The 19,298-nt window shown below is 37.3% G+C and overlaps 1 protein-coding gene across 2 annotated transcripts; it reads right to left on the reverse strand.

Moving 5' to 3' along the window:
* Positions 1 to 5,539: 5,539 nt before the first annotated feature.
* Positions 5,540 to 19,120, reverse strand: lurap1 (leucine rich adaptor protein 1). 2 transcript variants are annotated; one of them, XM_084426138.1, is made up of 3 exons: positions 18,803 to 19,120; positions 18,329 to 18,538; positions 5,540 to 6,385 (listed from the first exon to the last, which is right to left on the reverse strand). In XM_084426138.1, exons 2-3 carry the CDS (start codon positions 18,521 to 18,523, stop codon positions 5,699 to 5,701), a joined length of 882 nt encoding a protein of 293 aa, XP_084282264.1. In that variant the 5' UTR covers positions 18,524 to 18,538; positions 18,803 to 19,120; the 3' UTR covers positions 5,540 to 5,698. The 2 variants fall into 2 exon arrangements, with proteins under 2 accessions (XP_084282264.1, XP_084282265.1); XM_084426139.1 differs by having other exon boundaries at positions 18,329 to 18,541.
* Positions 19,121 to 19,298: the final 178 nt, after the last annotated feature.

Here is a 19,298-nt window from a genome sequence, read left to right on the forward strand (position 1 = left end):
GTGTTCCGGTTTGGTCATGCGACGTTCAACATATACCCTATTCGCATTTTGTTTTGCTTCATATTTCATTTATCGCCTGTGCCCACCACATCTATAATATGTTCTTTTCTTTTGTGAAACAGCCTGTGTACACACTGTGAAATGAAGCAAAAATGTCCTTACTGTGCATGAGGGCCTAATATTTGTACCCAATCTACAAATCATATGGTGCTCATTTCCGCCAACCCTCGATTTCTGTGATTTTTGGAGCACCAGTGCTGACGTTCTGTGGCTAAAACCCCACGAGCCCCTCCAGTGGCTTCTGGGATATAATCAGCATCCCACCGTCTCTGTTCTCCAATTCTGACATTAGAACAGCCAGCGCGGTTAGTGGTGAACTCTCATCTAGACAAATACTCTTGCATGCGCCTGAGTATTTGTTTTTGCACATTGACACAAACATTGCCTTGCCAGTGTTCATTACAAGGCAGGTCCATCTCACAGCTGCAGCCACAGATAAACAGTAACCATTTGATCACAGCCCTTATTGTTATGGCAACACCGGGTAAATACTGATGTCATAGGACCTGCCATGATCACATTGAGTTCAACCAAATATGTATATACACTATCATTCAAATGTTTAGGGTCAGTAAGATTAAAGAAATTAGTACTTTTATTCAGCAAGGATGCATTAAAATGATCAAAGGTGACAGTAAAGACATTTTTAAAGACATGTATAATGTTACACAAAATTCTATTTCAAATAAATGCTGCTCTTTTGAACTTTCCATTCATCAAAGAATCCTGAAAAAAATGGCATCATAGTTTCCAAAAAAATATTACTGTTTAAAAATATAAACTGTTTTCAACATTAATAATAATAAAAAAAAGTTTCTTGAGCAACAAATCAGCATATTTCAATGATTTCTGAAGGATCACGTGACACTGAAGACTGAAGTAATCCAGATTTGCCATCACAGAAATAAATAATATTTTAAAATATATTAAAATAGTTTTAAATTGTAATGATATTTCACATTATTACTGTTTTTCCTGTATTTTTGATCAAATAACTGCAACCCTTGGAATTCTTTCAAAAACAACAACAATTATTATTATTTTGAACGCGAGACGACTCGACGCCTGTGAAGAGACGACTCGACGCTGGCGATATGTTTATGCCCTAAATTAATACATGATTAACTAACTGTATTTTTCTGTGTACATTTCTGAAATGCACTTTCTGTAAAGCTGCTTTGAAACAATATGTATTGTGAAAAGCGCTATACAAATAAATTTGAATTGAATTGAATTGAATTGAATTGAACTGTAGTGTGTGTGTGACTGCGTGTGTGTGTTTTTTTTTTATATATTTTTTTATTCAATAGCACATTGTGTACAACGCCACTAAAATATGTGGCCAGCATGATTAGTGCTTCCTTTCTTGCTGTTGATTTCAAGCACTTTTTATGCATTGATTTTATCTCAAGGGGTTTTCCACAAGCATTTCCCACAATTATTTGGGCACACCGGATGTAGGTAAGTGAAACAGCAAGGAAAATGTGTGAAAACTCGGAACAGTCCATTCTTTCAGAAATTGTCGGGCACTGGCAAACTGCAGTAGATCAAAGTAAAACGGAGGAGGACGTTTCTTTCATCGTCTCCTCTGTTCCTCATTGCCTGCAAATCGTTCCGGCAAAGGCATCTTACAGTATATGTGACTTGCATAATTATTTAGGTAAACCCTAGTCACTCTGTCTGGAGTCTTTTACAAAAGTAAAGATAAAAAAGAATTTGGTGGGATGTTATGTAATTGAGACTATGTGGGGCAGGGGTGGTGTGACGAGGCAACAACATGGTTACTCAAAAGATTGTTTTATATATGTGTGTGTATACAGGAGGAGCCATATATAAGCTGCATATAATTTCTCTAAAAGGATAGGTTGATTTAAATAGCAGACAACAACTTGAAGGGAAAAAACTCTCAGGCTTTGGCAGCAAGTGTGTTCATTCCTGCCAACAATTTTGCTGAAGTAATAGGAAATAAAATGCCATATACACATAATGAAACCACTTGCAATCCCCATTTACACATAGTGAAAGGAAAGAAACACAATTGCAGGCAAATAACACTGCACAATGATGGGTTTGTGTCAGAATCTAACCAATTAAATTTATTTTGGCTAGACAGCTACTATAACTGCGCTTGACAAGTGAGCATGATATGGTTTGTCAGCATACTACATAAAACTTTTTTAAAAACCCAAACAAGTTTTATAGGTGCAGAGATGCTTCATTGTGTGGTTAGTGGTGTCGAGAAAGGTACCCTGCATTTAACTAACGAAGCACATTTAACACAGAGGGTTAGCCGCTATGCTAACTAAGCAAGAATCTCTCATTTGGAACCTATTAGGTGAATTAGCATCCTGCTGTGCTGAGGAATGTAGTATTTACCTCCAAAATTGCCAATGCAAAAGCTTTAAAACAAGTTACGTTCAACATAAATGCTGATCGTCGTTTGTTTTTCACATCAACTGACTGTTACTGTTGGCTAGCAAGCAGATAAGAAGATGCTTCGGTGAATTGTCAGCATTCAGTATTTTCTTTACTATAGGACTCAAAGGAAAAGGAATAGGAGTAATTATAACTTAAATATGGCGGCTGAAGGAACGAAAAAGCCAATTGACAGACTTTTTGTATGAGATTTAGGGGCCGTTTACATGACACCATTTTTAATTAAAAAACTGAAAACTTTTTATGTTTTGGTCGTTCATATACACAATAGCGTTTTGGGGGCCTGAAAACCTTTGAAAAATTGCACGTTTTTGAAAACCATAACTACAAAAAACGCTAATTTGTGAAAATGGTGACGTCAAGCTCATGCGTATTACGTGTTCAGTCTATAAGCATGTAGTGTTTCTTTACAAAGTGTCATCGCCAACTACTGGCCTGGCATGCATAATACTGCATTTTTATTAGTTTTTGCAGATTTGTGTGAATCCGCTGTAGCTTGTACACAAAAAAATGCAAAGGAAAAACATTTCCGTTTTTAGTACATTGTTGTCGTGTAAATGTACCCTTAAGCAGTGGAAAAATAATATTGAAATATATAATTGCAAAGTAATACATAGAAACAGTTTTGAAGATTTTGGTCTTTCCCCATTCAGGCATAATTGTATCTATCCATTATATACATAGAAAACAGCTGTCCAGGAATATTTCCAAGATACCTTGCCTCCCCTTGTTCAGCTGTGCATCTGAAAATCTAATTTAAACCTGAAAATAAACAGATTTTTGTTCTTTTAAAATGTTGTTCTTATTTTCATTCAAAATGCTTCTAAAATATTAAAAAGTATTATTAGAAAAATCTAAAATTTTCACTAATGGTCTGAATTTTGGATCCCACTTGTTTGCCTCTCATCCGATCTCGCCCATGGGCAGCATGTAAATCAGGACTACTGCTGTTTCCATTTATATATTTTATTTAATCTCTCCCCAACCAATTCATATCTCATTTTTTAATACTCACTAGCTTCTCTTTGATCATCCTCACCATCTCATTCCAACATCTTCACCCATTCCTGCCATAACCCAGCTCTTCACACAGTGGCTTCTGGGAATTGTCCTGTCTCCATTTCCCTGACTTTCCTAGAAGCACAGGCATTATTAACTGAGAGTGGGTGTTTGTGGTATAAGAAAAAGTCTGAGTTTATATATAATACACTCCTCTTTTTCAGCACAAAATAGATGACCACATAAATACAGTATGGTGTTTTATTACATAACACATGTGTTAAATTATTGAATACTGGTAGTACTTTCAGTTCTTGCGTTAGACAGAAAATTGTTTACATCAATGCAGTTCTTTTGGCATACAAAACATAGGCAATGCAGGATTATATCCAGTGCTAACACTGTGACTATAGTCAAAGTTACACCACATATAGAACTTGATTAACTGGCACGAGTTAGCAATCTGAACAACTTTAAATTAAAAGTGCACTTGAGGTGCGGAATTTTTAAATAACAAGGAAAAGACACATTACAAATGCAAAGATCACAGCACAACCACTGGTCTCCATGCGTTTGTATGAGTATTATTACTCCATTGGATCTGTGTAGTGGAATAAGATTTATATGACATTCTTAATATCCTGTTCCTGTTTTTCAAGCTCATTTAATTGATCCAATGAAAACAGTACTAACTGGTACTCCAAAACAGGACCCTACTTAAAGCTAACCCATGGTTTACCTGATTAGATTTACAATACAGCATTTTACTGATTGATTACATAAGCATTCTTACAGACAAAGAGTAAACTACAAGCAGTTTTCAAATCAACAATTATATATATGAAAAAATGACATTCTGATTGTAAAGTATAATTAATAGTCAAAGGCAACTCAAGGGTGTTGCTGATTCTGGACTCAGGGTCACATTGTAACAGATGGGAACATGCTTGGTATTCAGCATGGATTTATTCTTTGACCTTTAGATTTTAACTCAAAGGAACACACTCTGAGGTGATTTTAGACTTTGGTAGTAAAATGGAGCATGATTTAAACATTCCCTACAGTTTAAGAGCAAATGCTATACAATTCATTGTGTCCATACTGTAATCAGCAGAAAGGTCACACAAAATGGTCATTTACTGGTTTTGTAACAAAGTTGCTGTGGTTTCAAGCTTTTGGATTGTTTTAGCTAAACAAACTTTGGTCCACTTCAAAATATGAAGGAAATGCCAAATGTGAGCAAGGATGCATTACATTGATCAAAAGTGTGTGTACTGTTGCAAATGATTCTAATTCAAATAAATGCACTTGTGAACTTTGTATATTCAAAGAACTCTGAAAAAAATATATCACGGTTTCCACAAAAATATTAAGTATTAATAATAAAATGTTTTAACATTGATATTAACAGTGTTCTTGAGAACCAAATCAGAATATTATAATGATTTCTGAAGGATCATGTGACACTGAAGACTGGAGTAATGATGCTGAAAATTCAGCTTTACCATCACAGGAATAAATTACATTTGAAAATATATTAAAATAGAAAACAGTTCTTTTAAACTATAATAATATTTCACAATATTACCGTTTTACTGTATTTCTGCAATATTAAATGCAGCCTTGGTGAGCATAAGATAATTCTTTCAAATAAGAGAATGCTTTCAAAAAAAAATCTTGCCAACCCCAAACTTTTCAGGGGTAGTGTTAGTGTATTATGCAAAAAAAAAAAAAAAAAAAAAAAATTATTGGATTTTGTGAACTTTTCATTGTTTCTAATGACTGTTTTGATGTTTATCATCTCTAAAAGCTTAACAAAAAATCACAAAATTGCAATTACATCATTTAAATGAAAGAAATGTACTGACGTATGCAATAAAGTTACTGACTCAATAAATAGTTGTGCTGAATCAATAGATGCCATTACAGAAAAGATTATGATCCCACATAATTTGAAACATGCGTCCATAAACATCTACTGCACACAACCTGACGTAGAGTCTTAATTGATTAATTCAGGATTTTCTTTAACTCTGACCCCCCCCCCCCCCCCCTTCTTTTCCATTGCTGACCTCTTAACCTCAAGAACCTTAACCTTAATCTTAATCAAAGCTCAAAGTCTGCAAACAAAAGCTCAGTGGTGAATAGAGGACCAGACAAATCTCCCATCAACACCTTTGGCTTGCTAATCATGTATATATTATCACAAAAAAGTCACATCATCCTGCGACTGCACCCAGCGCCAGTGTGCGTCATACTCCAATTGAACTTTGCCATTCATTTTGCAGCTCTCCAGCTCAACTTTGCCATTCTTATAGGGTTTCACTTTAGGGCTCAGACTCTTCCCCAGCTTCTCAGCGAGACAGGCCCTGGCCGAATCTGTGCTGACCATTTGCTTTACTGATTTGTCCAGGATTCCATTGGTCTTGTTGGGTTGGTATGGTCTCGCTGTCTCAGATGCTTTATTCCAAACCTGAGCTTCTTCTTTAGGGGCTTCGGATTTGACTTGTGGAGATCTGGTCACAGATCCAGTGGAACTGCCCATGCCTCCTCCAGTACTTCTGGAGCCATCTGTCCCTATAGGGGCGGCACACAGTTTTGAATCAGTCCCACCGGAGGGGCAGTACTCATCCAGATCATCAGCTAATGTGTCCAGATAGCTGCCAATGGAAATGTTGTCCAGCTTGTCATGCGGGTCCTGCAGACTGCTCCAGCTGCCCCTCCAGGAGGTGTCGGGACCCTCCCCTAAGCTGTACTGGCTGCTGGTCAGGCTGCTGCAGCGGCTGGTGAGCGCGCCACGCTCTTCCAGGAGCCATTTCACTGCCTCGATGCCCTCATGCAGTGCTAGCAACTGGTTCAAGATCTTGACGTCTGCTGCTCGTAGATGAGCCTGTGTAGAGGAAATACACATGGACATTAAGAGCTTTTTTAACAAACATAACTAAAATTAAACGAAAGTACACTTTAAAATAAAGATTATTTATTAGCATCTGTGGGTCCATGAAGAACCTTTAGCATCCACGGAACCTTTCCATTGCACAAAAGGTTCTTTATAATTTTTTATATTTTTTTACTTTTATTGTCCCCCTTGGGGGAAACTAGTTTTGCAGCAAAAGGTAACAGACATACAGACAATACATTAAAAAACACAATACATAATACACATCGCACACATCATAGTTCATATATATATAAATATATATCTAAAAAAAAAACACAAAAAATTGCACTTTAGATTTATTAAAATGCTTAAAAGGGTTCTTTGGGGACCCAAAAATAGTATTTCTATACTAATAAAAGTGAACAGTTGACGTAACTTAAAAAAGTGAAGAAACCTGTTGCCTTAATGTTGTTAAGTAAATAAACTCAATACGTAGTTGAAAAAATTTAGTTATTTGGAATTGCCAAGTTCACTTGCTTAATTTTTTTAATTACGCATTAAGTTAATTACTTACTAGTTTTAAGGCAACGGGTTTCCTCACTTTTTTAAGTTAAGTCAACTGATCACTTTTTACAGGCATCGCTACGTAAACACTCTTTTGGAACCTTTATTTTTTTAAAGTGTATACAGGAAAAGTACACCCAAAATTCTGTCATATCAAGTACACTTGCAAATATTAAAATATTGCATGTCAAAAAAAACAATTATATGCACGTTCAAATAATGTGAATGAGATTTGATTTGGAAGATGAAAAGATTTATTTGGTCTGTTCTTTAAACAAAGCTATTGAAAGGCTCTAAAAGACATTTATAAAATTGATGCGCAGAAACCGTCCTACATTTGATCTTACGATCATTTCTCTCAAATGTGCGTACATGTGATTTAGAGAACAAACATGTGCGTACGCCTCTCTTCTAGAACTGCAGTTCTCCGAGTATGTATGAGTCGTACAGGCCGCTTTTATGGTGTGTTTTTGTTGTCATTTTGTCACATAATAAATACTCTAAATGAGTTCTTATTAGTGCTGATTGTTGTGTTTAGTCTGGGGTTCATAAGCATGACTGGAGTCCTGTGCTGACTGAGGTCCATTACTGTAAATGCTATTGAGATTTATAGATCTTCCTGACAGTATCCATTCCTCTAGTGAAGCACTCTTCTCTTCCTAATTCCCACAGCAAATGGGCTAAGCAGTTTTCATCTGACACATCTACACTTGATGGCTAAATAACAGTAAACCTTAGCGTACATATATATACGCTATGTACGCTAAGGTTTACTTTTCTTTAGACATCAATAAAAGTAAACAAGTATATATTCCATTTGGCCAAATTAATAAAGAGTAGTGGATGCTATTGGTCTTATATATGACAATAATACATTAGATCTTGCTTTTGGAATGTATTCTCATTTAATGAGGTAAAGCATATCTGTCAAAATGTGAGGGATTCACATTCCTTCAGAAGTATGTTACGAAGCTTCATTTGGCAGCAGTGAAGCATTTTTGTCAGGAAGATGTAATATGATATACAAAGTCCTGAACCCTTCTGACTGACTGAATGGCTCTCCAGCCCATAAAACAGTGCTCATCAAATAGTCAGTGCTTCCTCTGAAAGCCACAGTACTTTAGCTCCCACAATCCCTGACAGATTCTGCCCTGTCTGCACCCCATCAGCTTAGTCACACAGCACTTTAGGTAAACAGTTCACCTAAACATGTAAATTCTGTCATTATTTACTCGTCCACATGTCGGTCCTAACCCGTACTTTGATTTCTTTCTTCTGTGGAACACAAAAGACGACTTCGTCTTACTCACCATTCATTTTTACCACATTTTTCCATTCAGTGAATGTGAATGATGATTGAGGCCTAACTTCTCCTTTTGTGTGCCACTGAAAAAAGAAAGTCGTTAAACGATTACATTTTCAATTAAAAGGAGGACATCTAAATGCGGATAATGTTCTGAATCCCAATAGACCCAGTTTGAGAAGAGGATGAGATAAATCAGTTTAAGTGCACCAATCCAGGCCTGTCATAAATGGACAGCATACTCTTATGCTATACATTCAGCCTGCTGTGTAATTTAAAGGCCATAGTGCACTGCTGACGTCAACCACACTAATTACAGTACAAAAAACCAAAAGAGAACATTTCTGTAAAAGAGCGTGGGATACAAATAGAACAAAAGAGGCAGCGGGAGGGGGATGGGAAATAGAGCTGAATTTAGAAGGCAAAGATAAACAAGCTTTTTTTTTACAGTAAAAGATGTAAATATGTAAAAGACGAGAGAGATTCAGAGAACAGACCGTAACAACTCTGCTCTGGTGTGGGTTGGGTTGGGTTGGGTTAACGTCAGCACAGCACCTCAGTCTGAGTTGCTGAGACTAATGAACATACTCGTAAATATTCTCCCTGTCTCAGCACTGATGTGGTGAGCGCTGATCTGGCTGTGCCCAACTCCAGCCTGTTTGCATATGCACATGGAACTGGCTGAATTAAACATACACATACTATGGGGTTAGATTTTTGTCCTCTTATGCTCACCAAGGATGCATAAAAAAAAAAAAAAAAATACAGTAAAACTGTATTGTGTATTTCATTGTGAAATATTATTACAATTTAAAGGGTTACTTCAGGATTTAGCATTAAGCTTTGTATTAGTAGAAAACCTGTAGTATTTTCGAATTACCGTGCTTTCCACCCTCATATCCCCCTGAGACAAGAGATTTATGTATTTTTTGTCTGGAAAAAATCCTCCGATGACGCAAAAATCGTCATTTTGCGTCATGGAGGATTTTCTGGTCAGAGGCTAAAGACTACAGCCAGTAGATGGCGTTGTTCCGCATGTTTTCAGCCCGCCCATAGAGGGAGGGATCTCACTCACAGAATGTACACACAGTGTCAGCTGTCTTTCTTTGGAAGCTAAGCTAGTAGGCTCTTGTTCTGTGGAGAAAGCTGAATAGTAGGAGAAAGCTGAGTAAGTAGGGGTAAACAACAACATCCTCCTTTTCCCGGACTTGTCCGGCGGGCGAGATCGTTCAAAATGTACGGGATTCAGCTTTTGCGTTCTGCGGTCGCCATTCATTGTTTACATGCACCTTTTGTTTCAATCTAACTGAATTCATTCCGATTGGTGAATCTGAATGTAGTGTTTACATGAACGCTAAACAAGTGATCGGTTGATGTGCGTTTTACCATTGCTAAGAAAATTCCCGCTCCTCCGTGAGAGATGGGAGACCCGGCGCGTCTCAGTAATCACGCCACCGGCCTCGCGCTGTTCTCCCGCGGCCGTCAGCCTCATCCTGCTCGCCACAGTAAACATGATGAATGGCGACTGTAGAACGCAAAAGCCGAATCCCGGACATTTTGGCCCATCTCTAAATCACTGGCAAACTCATCACGTAGGCTAGCCTTGTTGTTTTCAACTACGCACTCTTACCGGTAGGCGTGGCCTCCTAAGGCAGCGAAGCAAGTGCATTCTGGGAGTTGTTGTCTTTCATCCACATAAGACAAAAATGCATTTTCTGGCTTTTCTCGGTCTAGAAAGCTCCAAATTCAAAAATTTCTTCACATTTCTTCTACTTAAATGACCTATTTTAAATACACATTCATCTTCCCAGAGGTGAAGTATCCCTTTAACATTAATGTTTTCTAGCTTAATATATTGTAAAATTTATTCCTGACCCGTAATGACAAAGCATCATTACTCTAGTCTTCAGTGTCACATGATCCTTCAGAAATTATTCTAATATGCTGATTTGGTGCTCAAGAAACATTTCTTATTATTGCCACAGTTGAAAGCAGTTGTGCTGCTTAATATTTTTTTCCTGGAAACCTTGATATTTGTATACCTTTTGATTGTTTTCTGGATTCGAATAAAGTTCAAATGAACAGCATTTATTTGAAATAGAAATTTTTGTAACATTACAAATGTCTTTAATGTCACTTTTGAGAAACTTAATGCATCCTTGCTGAATTAATGATTGAAAAAAAAAAAAAAAATCTTACTAACCCAAAAATGTTGCATGGTACTGCACAGTGCCCATTACATTTGTATATAGAGTAAAACAGTTAGCACATTTCAAATTCATACTGTCAGTTTTTGGGATTAACAAACACATTTACTTACAGGTGTGTCTCGAAATGTCCCGTTCACACAGCAATTTACAATAGCGTCTTGAATACTGTCTGTATGAACATGCAGTGGGAGTCAAAGTAATATTAAAGATGGTGGCATGCATAAAACTGTCTTATCATACACTTTTGACACGACAACTTTCCAAGAGACAAGAGTTCATCCACCAAATCTTCATTAACTGACAGCAGCTTTTATAACTGGTCGGAGAGTCACACGTAGAACACAAAACTGACGGGAGCAGCTCCTAACCGGTGGAGACTGGATCTAGAACCTTCAAATGACTCACAGCTCATATCTCCGTCATTGTAAGTTACTGAAACGACACATGAAAACCTAAAATACAGCACTGACGATCATATTTCGCTGCTGTGTGAACGTGGCCTTAAATAACTCTGATGACTTGAGGCCATAGTATTTTGTTTGTCCAGAAAGGTTCAAATGAAAAAGATAATGTTAAAGAAGTAGGCCTAGTTCACCCCAAAATTAAAATTGTTATCCCATATGACTTTATTTCTGTGGAACACAAAAGGAGCAGTTTGGAAGAATTTGACTGGTTTCGTATTCCCTTGCAACTGAACTAGGACTGGCGCTTTCAAGCTACAAAAAGGACACAAAAGCACCATAAAGGTATTATAGGGTACAACGGGGCTAAAGGCGCACCGAGGTAAAAGGCGCATTTGACTTTATTCTCTTTTAAACCATTAGATGGCACAAAAATTCAGCTCAGCACTTTTCTTAACAGCCGCTTTTTATGATGCACGTGGAAATTTGGCTGATCCTTGACACGATCGCGGACAGCAATGCAAAGTTGATTTTGTGCTAATTTGATCTACTATTTAATGTTTTTTAAAATGTTGTAGATTTATGTAGCAAACATCAAATGAAAATTGATGTCTACATTTTGAGACAAAGGTCTTGTTAATGATTTTCAGCTTTGTTCAAGGAAAATGAAGCATAATTTTTCCAATTACGGAAAAATATGTAAAAGTATGGTATTTGGGTATTAAAACATTATTTATTTTTTTCCTGCAATCATACACTATGGAAGTAGTGAAAAGCACATTTTTCTTAGGGTGTGCCTTTAGCCCCGTTGTACCCTACAAGTTTTCAAATTATCTTCGAAAGCCAAAATAATAGGACTTTATGAGAAACCAACCAAAATTGAATAGTTATTCAAAGATTTTCATCCTTTTTACATCTTGAAAGCTCGCCAATCATTGTAACGTCTTGGTTACTGATGTGTAACCCTTGTTCCCTGATGGAGGGACCGGAGACATTATGTCCCCCCTACCACAACCCTGAACCACCGCTGAATAGCCGGGGCTCTCATCTTATATACTGTACTCGTATGTACGGGGGAGTGGCTTGGCATGCAAATTCCACTCGCCAATTCCATTGGCAGTTTTTCCTAAAACTCAGAGGGGATTGGGGCTCCCAAGCGAGACCCCATTTGTCAGACGATATAACATTGTAGTGACTGACAGATGGGGAACTGCACGTAAAAGAGCAAAAACTATTATTCTTCAAAATGTACCTTGGTTTTCCACAAATAAAGAAAGCCATATGGGTTTGGAACAAGTAAATGACCCAATTGTCAGACAGATACCTTTAAATAGACCGTATAAAACGCTAAAGAAATTAAAATACTGTCATTGTAACCTAATGCAATACAGTGCGGTTGCTGCAGTCATCTTATGTAGCTTCCACATGGAGCCACACACTGACCCACAGACTCTCCTTAGGGAGAACATTCCACAGTGTCTGAGGCTCACACTGGAGATTCTCACAGCCAGAAGAATTCCACTTCCCCACTCCTTAAAACCATAGCTCATACGTCTTGTGTTCTAATCCCTGGAATTCTGGACAGCTCATTTTCCATGCTGTGGTGTCCTGCTCAGTTAAGTATCACACGTAGCTCTCTCCGTGTGTGCTAAAAGGACTTTATTTTTACTCAGTGGCAGAGTAACAATAAGCACAAATATAAATAAAGATATTTTACTACAATGCATATTTTCTTAATCATGGCTCAATGACTTTAGAAATAAGTCCTTCAGAGATGAGGAGGCTTTCAAGCATGTACTTAGGTATGTGAAGAACATTGACGTTGCCATTTTTGGCCATGCCATTGTGAAATACTGTAGTAAATATATCTGCTGCAGAAAAAATATTAATAAAATAAATTCTAAAGTAGAAATTATCTTTAAAAAATGTTAGACACAAGTTTGCATGTATTCAAACTTGCCGCATCATGCAGTTTGCTATGTTAAATGACAATTACAACATACAGTAGTATAGTATAAGGTATGAAATATACAAGTCACATGGACTATTATGGTGCTCGTTTGTTATTCTTGGAATTTCACATTCAGGGTCAAAAATGAAACAGGGCAGGGGACAAAAACCCCCAGATATTAGTGTTTTTGATAGTAATTTATTATTCCATTGAAGTTCTGTGTTTAGTGCCTATATGTAGACAATAGTGACCTTTAGTTGTCAGAGAGTTGTATTTGCTGTTTTAAAGGCGAGTGATGTTTTGCTACTAAGTGGTTTTGGATGATAAAAACTGAAGTCAGAAACTAAAGTCAGTTGTTTAAACACTGATTGTGAAGAAAACACTCCCAATACCTGCAAAACTGCAAATCTGCCATTACAGTGAAGAGCTGTATAATCAAACTTATAGTGACAGCCAATTATTTAAAAAATAACAGAATGTTTATTATATTTTGCTCATTATTTAAAGGAGCCGTATGTAAGATTGTGGCCAAAACTGGTACTGCAATCACTTCAATTACTGTAGAGCGGTGTATCCCCTCCCCCCTGACTCGAGGTTGCCAGATAGGCTGCAGGATCCAGCAGGAACGTAGGCTGCTACGTAGCTGTGGTAACTAGAGCAGAGCTGGCAACCCGGATGCCGAAACACTACTGACTTCGTGATTAGTAGATAGGTGGAGGGTGGCGCATCAGGCCAAAACACAACATGACAACATCAACATCAGTTGAGGGCTGCAACTTCACTTTTTAAATGACAATATCCTGGTCGTACTACTGTTGTCAGTGATATAAGTATTTGAAATGAACATGATTTCTTAATGTCTAGTGACATATCAGGGCCATTTTATGATGAACTGAAATACATTTCTTACATACAGCTCCTTTAAAGCTAGTTTACTGTATTAATATTAAATTGATATGATATAAATAGCCACATAATTGTCCAGATTTAGAATTATATTCAGTTAATTACAGTAAATTACAGTATCAGTAAATTATAGTAAATGTGTTTCTCCTGAAAATCAACTTATGGGGTGAGTGAATACATTTCAGATGCTACCATTCAAAAGTTTGGGGTCTGTAAGAAATCTCTTATGCTCATCTGCATTTATTTAAACGCAAATACAATAATTACAGTAATATTGTGAAATATTTTTACAATTTAAAATAACTGTATTCTATTTTAAAGGGACAGGTCACCCAAAAATGAATATTTTGTCATTACTTACATTTCGTTTTTCTTTTGAACACAAAAGAAAATATTTGAGAGAATGTTGGTAATCAAAAAGTTGACGGTAGCCATTGACTTCCAAAGTGTTTTTTTTGTTTGTTTTTTTTCACTATGGAAGACAATGGCTACCGTCAACTGGGTGCCGTCAACTTCTTACCAACATTCTTTAAAATATATATTTTTTGTGTTCAACAAAAGAAAGAAGCTCATACAGGTTTGGAAAAACATGGGGGTGAGTAAATAATGACAAAGTTTTCATTTTTGGGTTAACTATCCCTTTAATGTATTAAAAAACAATTTATTCCTGTGATGGTAAAGTAGCATCATTCATTTTCAGTATTTTCAGCATCATTACTCCAGTCTTCAGTGTCACATTATCCTTTAGAGATTATTATCAATGTCAGAGAGATTTCAGTGACATTTATTAAAAATCTAAATCTTTTGTAACATTATACATGTGTTTACTGTCACCTTTGATCAATTTAATGCATTCTTGCTGAATCAAATTAAAAATCATTTTTTGGAGCGGTAGAGCGTAGTGAGACAGCAAAATATTTCAGGGGCATCACAGTTTACACTCTTTCTGAACTCATTTAACTGCAGCTGTCTTTTGCTCCTCCTGACACACTGCAGCTCTGACAGGATTGACAGCATCTCTTATATTCCAATACATCACCGCTGTCTCTCATCTAATTCGACACGTGCACTCCATCTCTCTGCATTCCTTCCTTACCTCTACGTCCTCCCACTCTCCCTTTCAACCTTACTGCTTCTCTCTTCCTCCCTCCCTCATTTCCTCTCTCCTCTCGTTCTATCAGACTGGAAGAGTCATCTCCCTTTCCTCCATCTGTCAGCACACCTTCCCCCTGTGTTTCCCATCTGTGTGTCAGACAGGGAGAGAGAGTTGCTCAAAGTCATCGAGGACACCCCTCTCTCGCTCTTTCTTCACGCAGATCACAGACATAAGTAACAAGCTGTTTGATTTCACACTTAATTCAACTGTTTTAAGGTCAAATGTGATGATTTTATCATAGTAATGATTTTACTAAAAAATGTCTGCACTGTCTTACATCATACTGGTGTGTGTGTGTGTGTGTGTGTGTGTGTGTACCTGATATTCCCTACATTATGGGGACCAAATGGATAGTTATACCAGTAAATTTTGACCTAATAATAAAAAAAATGTTGTCCCTATGGGGAAAACGGCTTATAAATCATACTAAATTAAGTGTTTTGAAATTCTAAAAATGCAGAAATGTTTCTGTGATGGGTGGGTTTAGTGGGCTGTATACAAATTATTACATCTATGGGAAGTCCCCATAACACATGGAAACCAGTGTGTGTGTGTGTGTGTGTGTGTGTGTGTGTCAATAGACCACAGCAGTCCGGGTGACAATGTCACAGTGTGAGGTAAAGTTCAAAGTTCTTGCTGTATCTCATGACTATTTGGGAACAGTGTAAAATGGCATCAGGGGAACAGTAAAACTCCACATCAATTCCTAAACACCCTATTTAATTTCACTCTTAGAAGAAAAGGTTCTAGGTTCTGTCAGGCGCTTCATAAATAGAACCTTTTAGGGGTTCCCATCATGGGATCATTTTAGGAATTTAGTTCTAATTAATTAATTACGAATTAAACAGCTCGTAAACATGCTTTTTATCGTTAGAACAAATTTAAATAACCTGTTAAACATGAAACTATTAAGCAATCATTTAAGACATTTCTCCTTATATAGAACCTTTTTGGTATAAAGACTTCTTTAAAATTTATTTAACTTCTTTAAATATATATATATATATATATATATATATATATATATATATATATATATATATATATATATGTATGAAGAGTTCAGATGCAAAAGTGCCATCTGAAATTTTCTTCTAGAATGATCATTTTGATCAAGCTCGTATATTTAAGTTCAATAATTTCACTTAAATGGCAATGAAAATGACCTATTAATTGTCATTTAAGTGAAATTACTACGATCAACATGCGGGAGACTCCCGGAACTTCCGGGAGACTTGGGATGTCTGCACTCACTTCCTGACGGCTGAGCGTACTGCGCAGACTCAAACTGAGCTCGACGACGTAGATGTGACGTGAGCAACCTGTCTGTCTTCTAGTAGCTGTGCCAAGAGAAATCTGAATCATTCCCTTCTGAAACTTGCAGAGACGGAGAGTGTGAGTCGGAGGTGTCCATGAGCTAGGAGCAGGAGCAACTTTTGCTAAGTATTCTGATTAATTATTTTGTCATTTTGCCTCCACGTCCCCCCAATTGCCCGCGAGCTTCTCCTCCTGTCTATACGGTAATGTCTCTACTGTGCGACAGAGAGTCGCGTGGTTATGACGCAATCGTTAGCCTATTTTTACAAAAACTGCTTCTACGGGGCCATAACGTAAGATACAAGGTAATGGAGCCTTTTATACATTTTCGTGTTTCTTTAGAAATAAATAATGGACAAATGGAGTCTTTAAACGCCTCAGATGTAAAGTTATTCGCTGTCAAAGTGACGCCAAAATGAATGGGAGTCAATGGAATGCTAACAGCAGGTGATGGTCTGCTAATCAATGGCGGCCCCCGGGGAAGCTTCAGTGTCCGGCCGATATATTACCTCCTTGGAAATAACAGACCGCATTCTACATTAGAATTCAACCAAGCCATGTAATAAAGATACAGTATATAAAAGTATATATTTAAGGGATAATGTAGAGCGAGGCGGTTGTTATAGCGAATACAACTCCGACAGGCTGATCAGGACCCTGACGCGAAGTGGATATGTACGTATAAAGACCCTGGAGAACAGGGCTGTCAATTGAATAAATACACTACTGTTCAAAAGTTTGGGTTTAATAAATTGTTTAATGTTTTTGAAAGAAGCATGAATTACCCGTAGCAGATCATACAGGTGGAGCTGGGGAAGGTGGAGGGTTTCTGAAAGCACACTGCACTGCTGCAGAAAATGCTGACCAAGTATTAGAAGGTAGAGCAGCGAGCTCATTGGCTACTGATACAGCAGACACCAATCAGCTGTGCCCTAGAGAATGATGTGATTGCTAGCAGACTGAGTTAAGGATCTGTCAGTCTGCAACCTATCAGCATCTAGAGTTTCATGACAGAACTTTGTATTTCTAGATGTTCTACACAAAGAGTACAATTACTTGATTTGTTAATACAAAATAAATACATAATTGCACAAAGCTGTCAAGACACATTCACCTTTTTATGCAGAAAACCACTGACATGTTAAGATGTCTTAATCACAGAGGTATCCGCAATGATCATCATGATGGCAAATTAATAACACTGACTTCCAAAAATCAGAAATGCAACTGGCAGTAGCATAATCCATGACAGCTTTGGGGCCTTTTACAAAGTCTCCCACTCAGTAAAGAGCACCATAGCAACAACATCAGGGTCCATTTGCTTAATGGCTCTGCATTCCACTGGGGAACAAGCTCATTTCCCTAACTACAACAATTCTTTATACAACCGAGTGTGTCTATAGCCCAAGAGCTTGAAGTTACAGTATGAAGCATGAACATTAAAAACAGCAGCAAATCTTCTACCACAACTCAAGCAAGTCCTTCACTTCAACATCATCACAGATATGTGGTTGCAAACAATACATCTGCTCATTAAAAACACCATTGTCTAGTATGACAGTTTTAGGGTCATGTTGCAGTGCTCAATTTACTGTTTGGCAATGCTGTGAGAAATTATTTTGCTTCTGGTTGATTTGGTTTGTGGAATGTGGGGTTGGGACCCTTCAAAATGAGAAAACAACTTCAAAATGAGAAAACAACAACAACATGCTGCAGGCTTCTTCTTGGGAGTTGTGTTATGAAAAGATACAATCATAGTCAGTATATTAGAGATTTACACTGGAATTTTGATATGGATATTGAATATACTGGATATGTGACAAACCCAGAAAAAAAAGGGAATCTGGGAAGCCAGAGGCTTTATGTTTCATAAAGAAGAGAAAATAAATGCACCTCTTCAAGTTGCACATCTGCTATGAGTGTCATCCACATACATTTATAAAACTTGCACATTATACACATTCTTCTGACTGTTATCACACTCTCCATTAATTTTATAGTCATTTTTTTCAGAATTCTTAAGATGAAGAGTACAAAAGAGAGGGCCACATCATCAAATAATAGTTTATAAATCAATAACCATAAGAATAGTTTTGATTTAAATAACTAAAACTGGTTCATTGGAAGATACATGTAGATCTTACCATCTCCATTTTAAGTTTTCGGATCTTCTCATCCAGTCCTTTCTTCTCCGTCTCATTATTGTCTGTCTGATGATGAGAGGTCATTTTGTGCTCCTCTCTCATCCACTTCAGGAGACCCTCTGGGGTCTTTCTCCCCACTTTTAACTCCAGATCCTTTAAATCTGGGACTGATTCACAGGTATTGCTCTCCTCCATGATTATTCAAAGGATCTACTTGAAAGAAAAGAGGAAGAGGGGAAATAGGCTATTGCTAGACTATTGCTCTTAAAAAAAAAAATGCAGCTCCTTAAGTTTTGATTTACACCCCACTGATATAGACAGTATTATGCATAAAAACATTATGCAATACCCTGTGATTATTTGTAAACATATGACAGTCATTATATTATTGGTGAAATCCGCTTATGCCTTTAAAAAAACACGCCACAAGCGTCAACTGAGCTAATGCATCATCATACGTGGAAAGTGACATACCTGATTAATATTCTAAACATTCACACGACTGTTTTCTTTTCAAACGCAGCCTATATGATCTCCTTCAGTGGGAAAGACAGACCACCTGAGCATGATGCGAGTCTCTCTGAAGATTCGTCGTTTAAATGTATCCGATCTGCTTGCTGTTCAAATTCCTCGGTTGTGCTGATGATGCCATGCCTGTGTTGAGGTAAACTGTGTATGTGATGCTCGGAGATGAAGTCAGGGTTGGACAGAAGCTCTCTTACAAACTGGATGTCTGTCCTGATGTTGCTTGAATCACTCGGTTAGACTGAATTCCACCTGCATGACAGCGAGCGGAGCGCAGAAGTTCACTGCCGTAAATAATGGACTAAACGCGACCGTGATTTCACTCCCACAAGTTAAATTGGAAATAGCAGGCCTACTTTATACAACAAAGTCCATGTGATACCTACTACCTATATATCAGATGTTATTTTAATTAACCCATGAAAGCAATCCCAGATAGCAAAAT

The sequence above is a fragment of the Rutilus rutilus genome (assembly GCF_951802725.1).
Source record: "Rutilus rutilus genome assembly, chromosome: 12".
In the NCBI taxonomy this organism is placed as follows: Eukaryota; Metazoa; Chordata; class Actinopteri; order Cypriniformes; family Leuciscidae; genus Rutilus; species Rutilus rutilus.

Excerpts from the sequence above, each read along its gene's own strand:
- lurap1 (XM_084426138.1), bottom strand. The coding sequence starts at position 18,523 with ATGGAGGAGAGCAATACCTGTGAATCAGTCCCAGATTTAAAGGATCTG. Across the intron at positions 6,386-18,328 it reads GAAAACTTAAAATGGAGATG|GCTCATCTACGAGCAGCAGA; the intron begins GTAAGATCTACA and ends TCCTCTACACAG.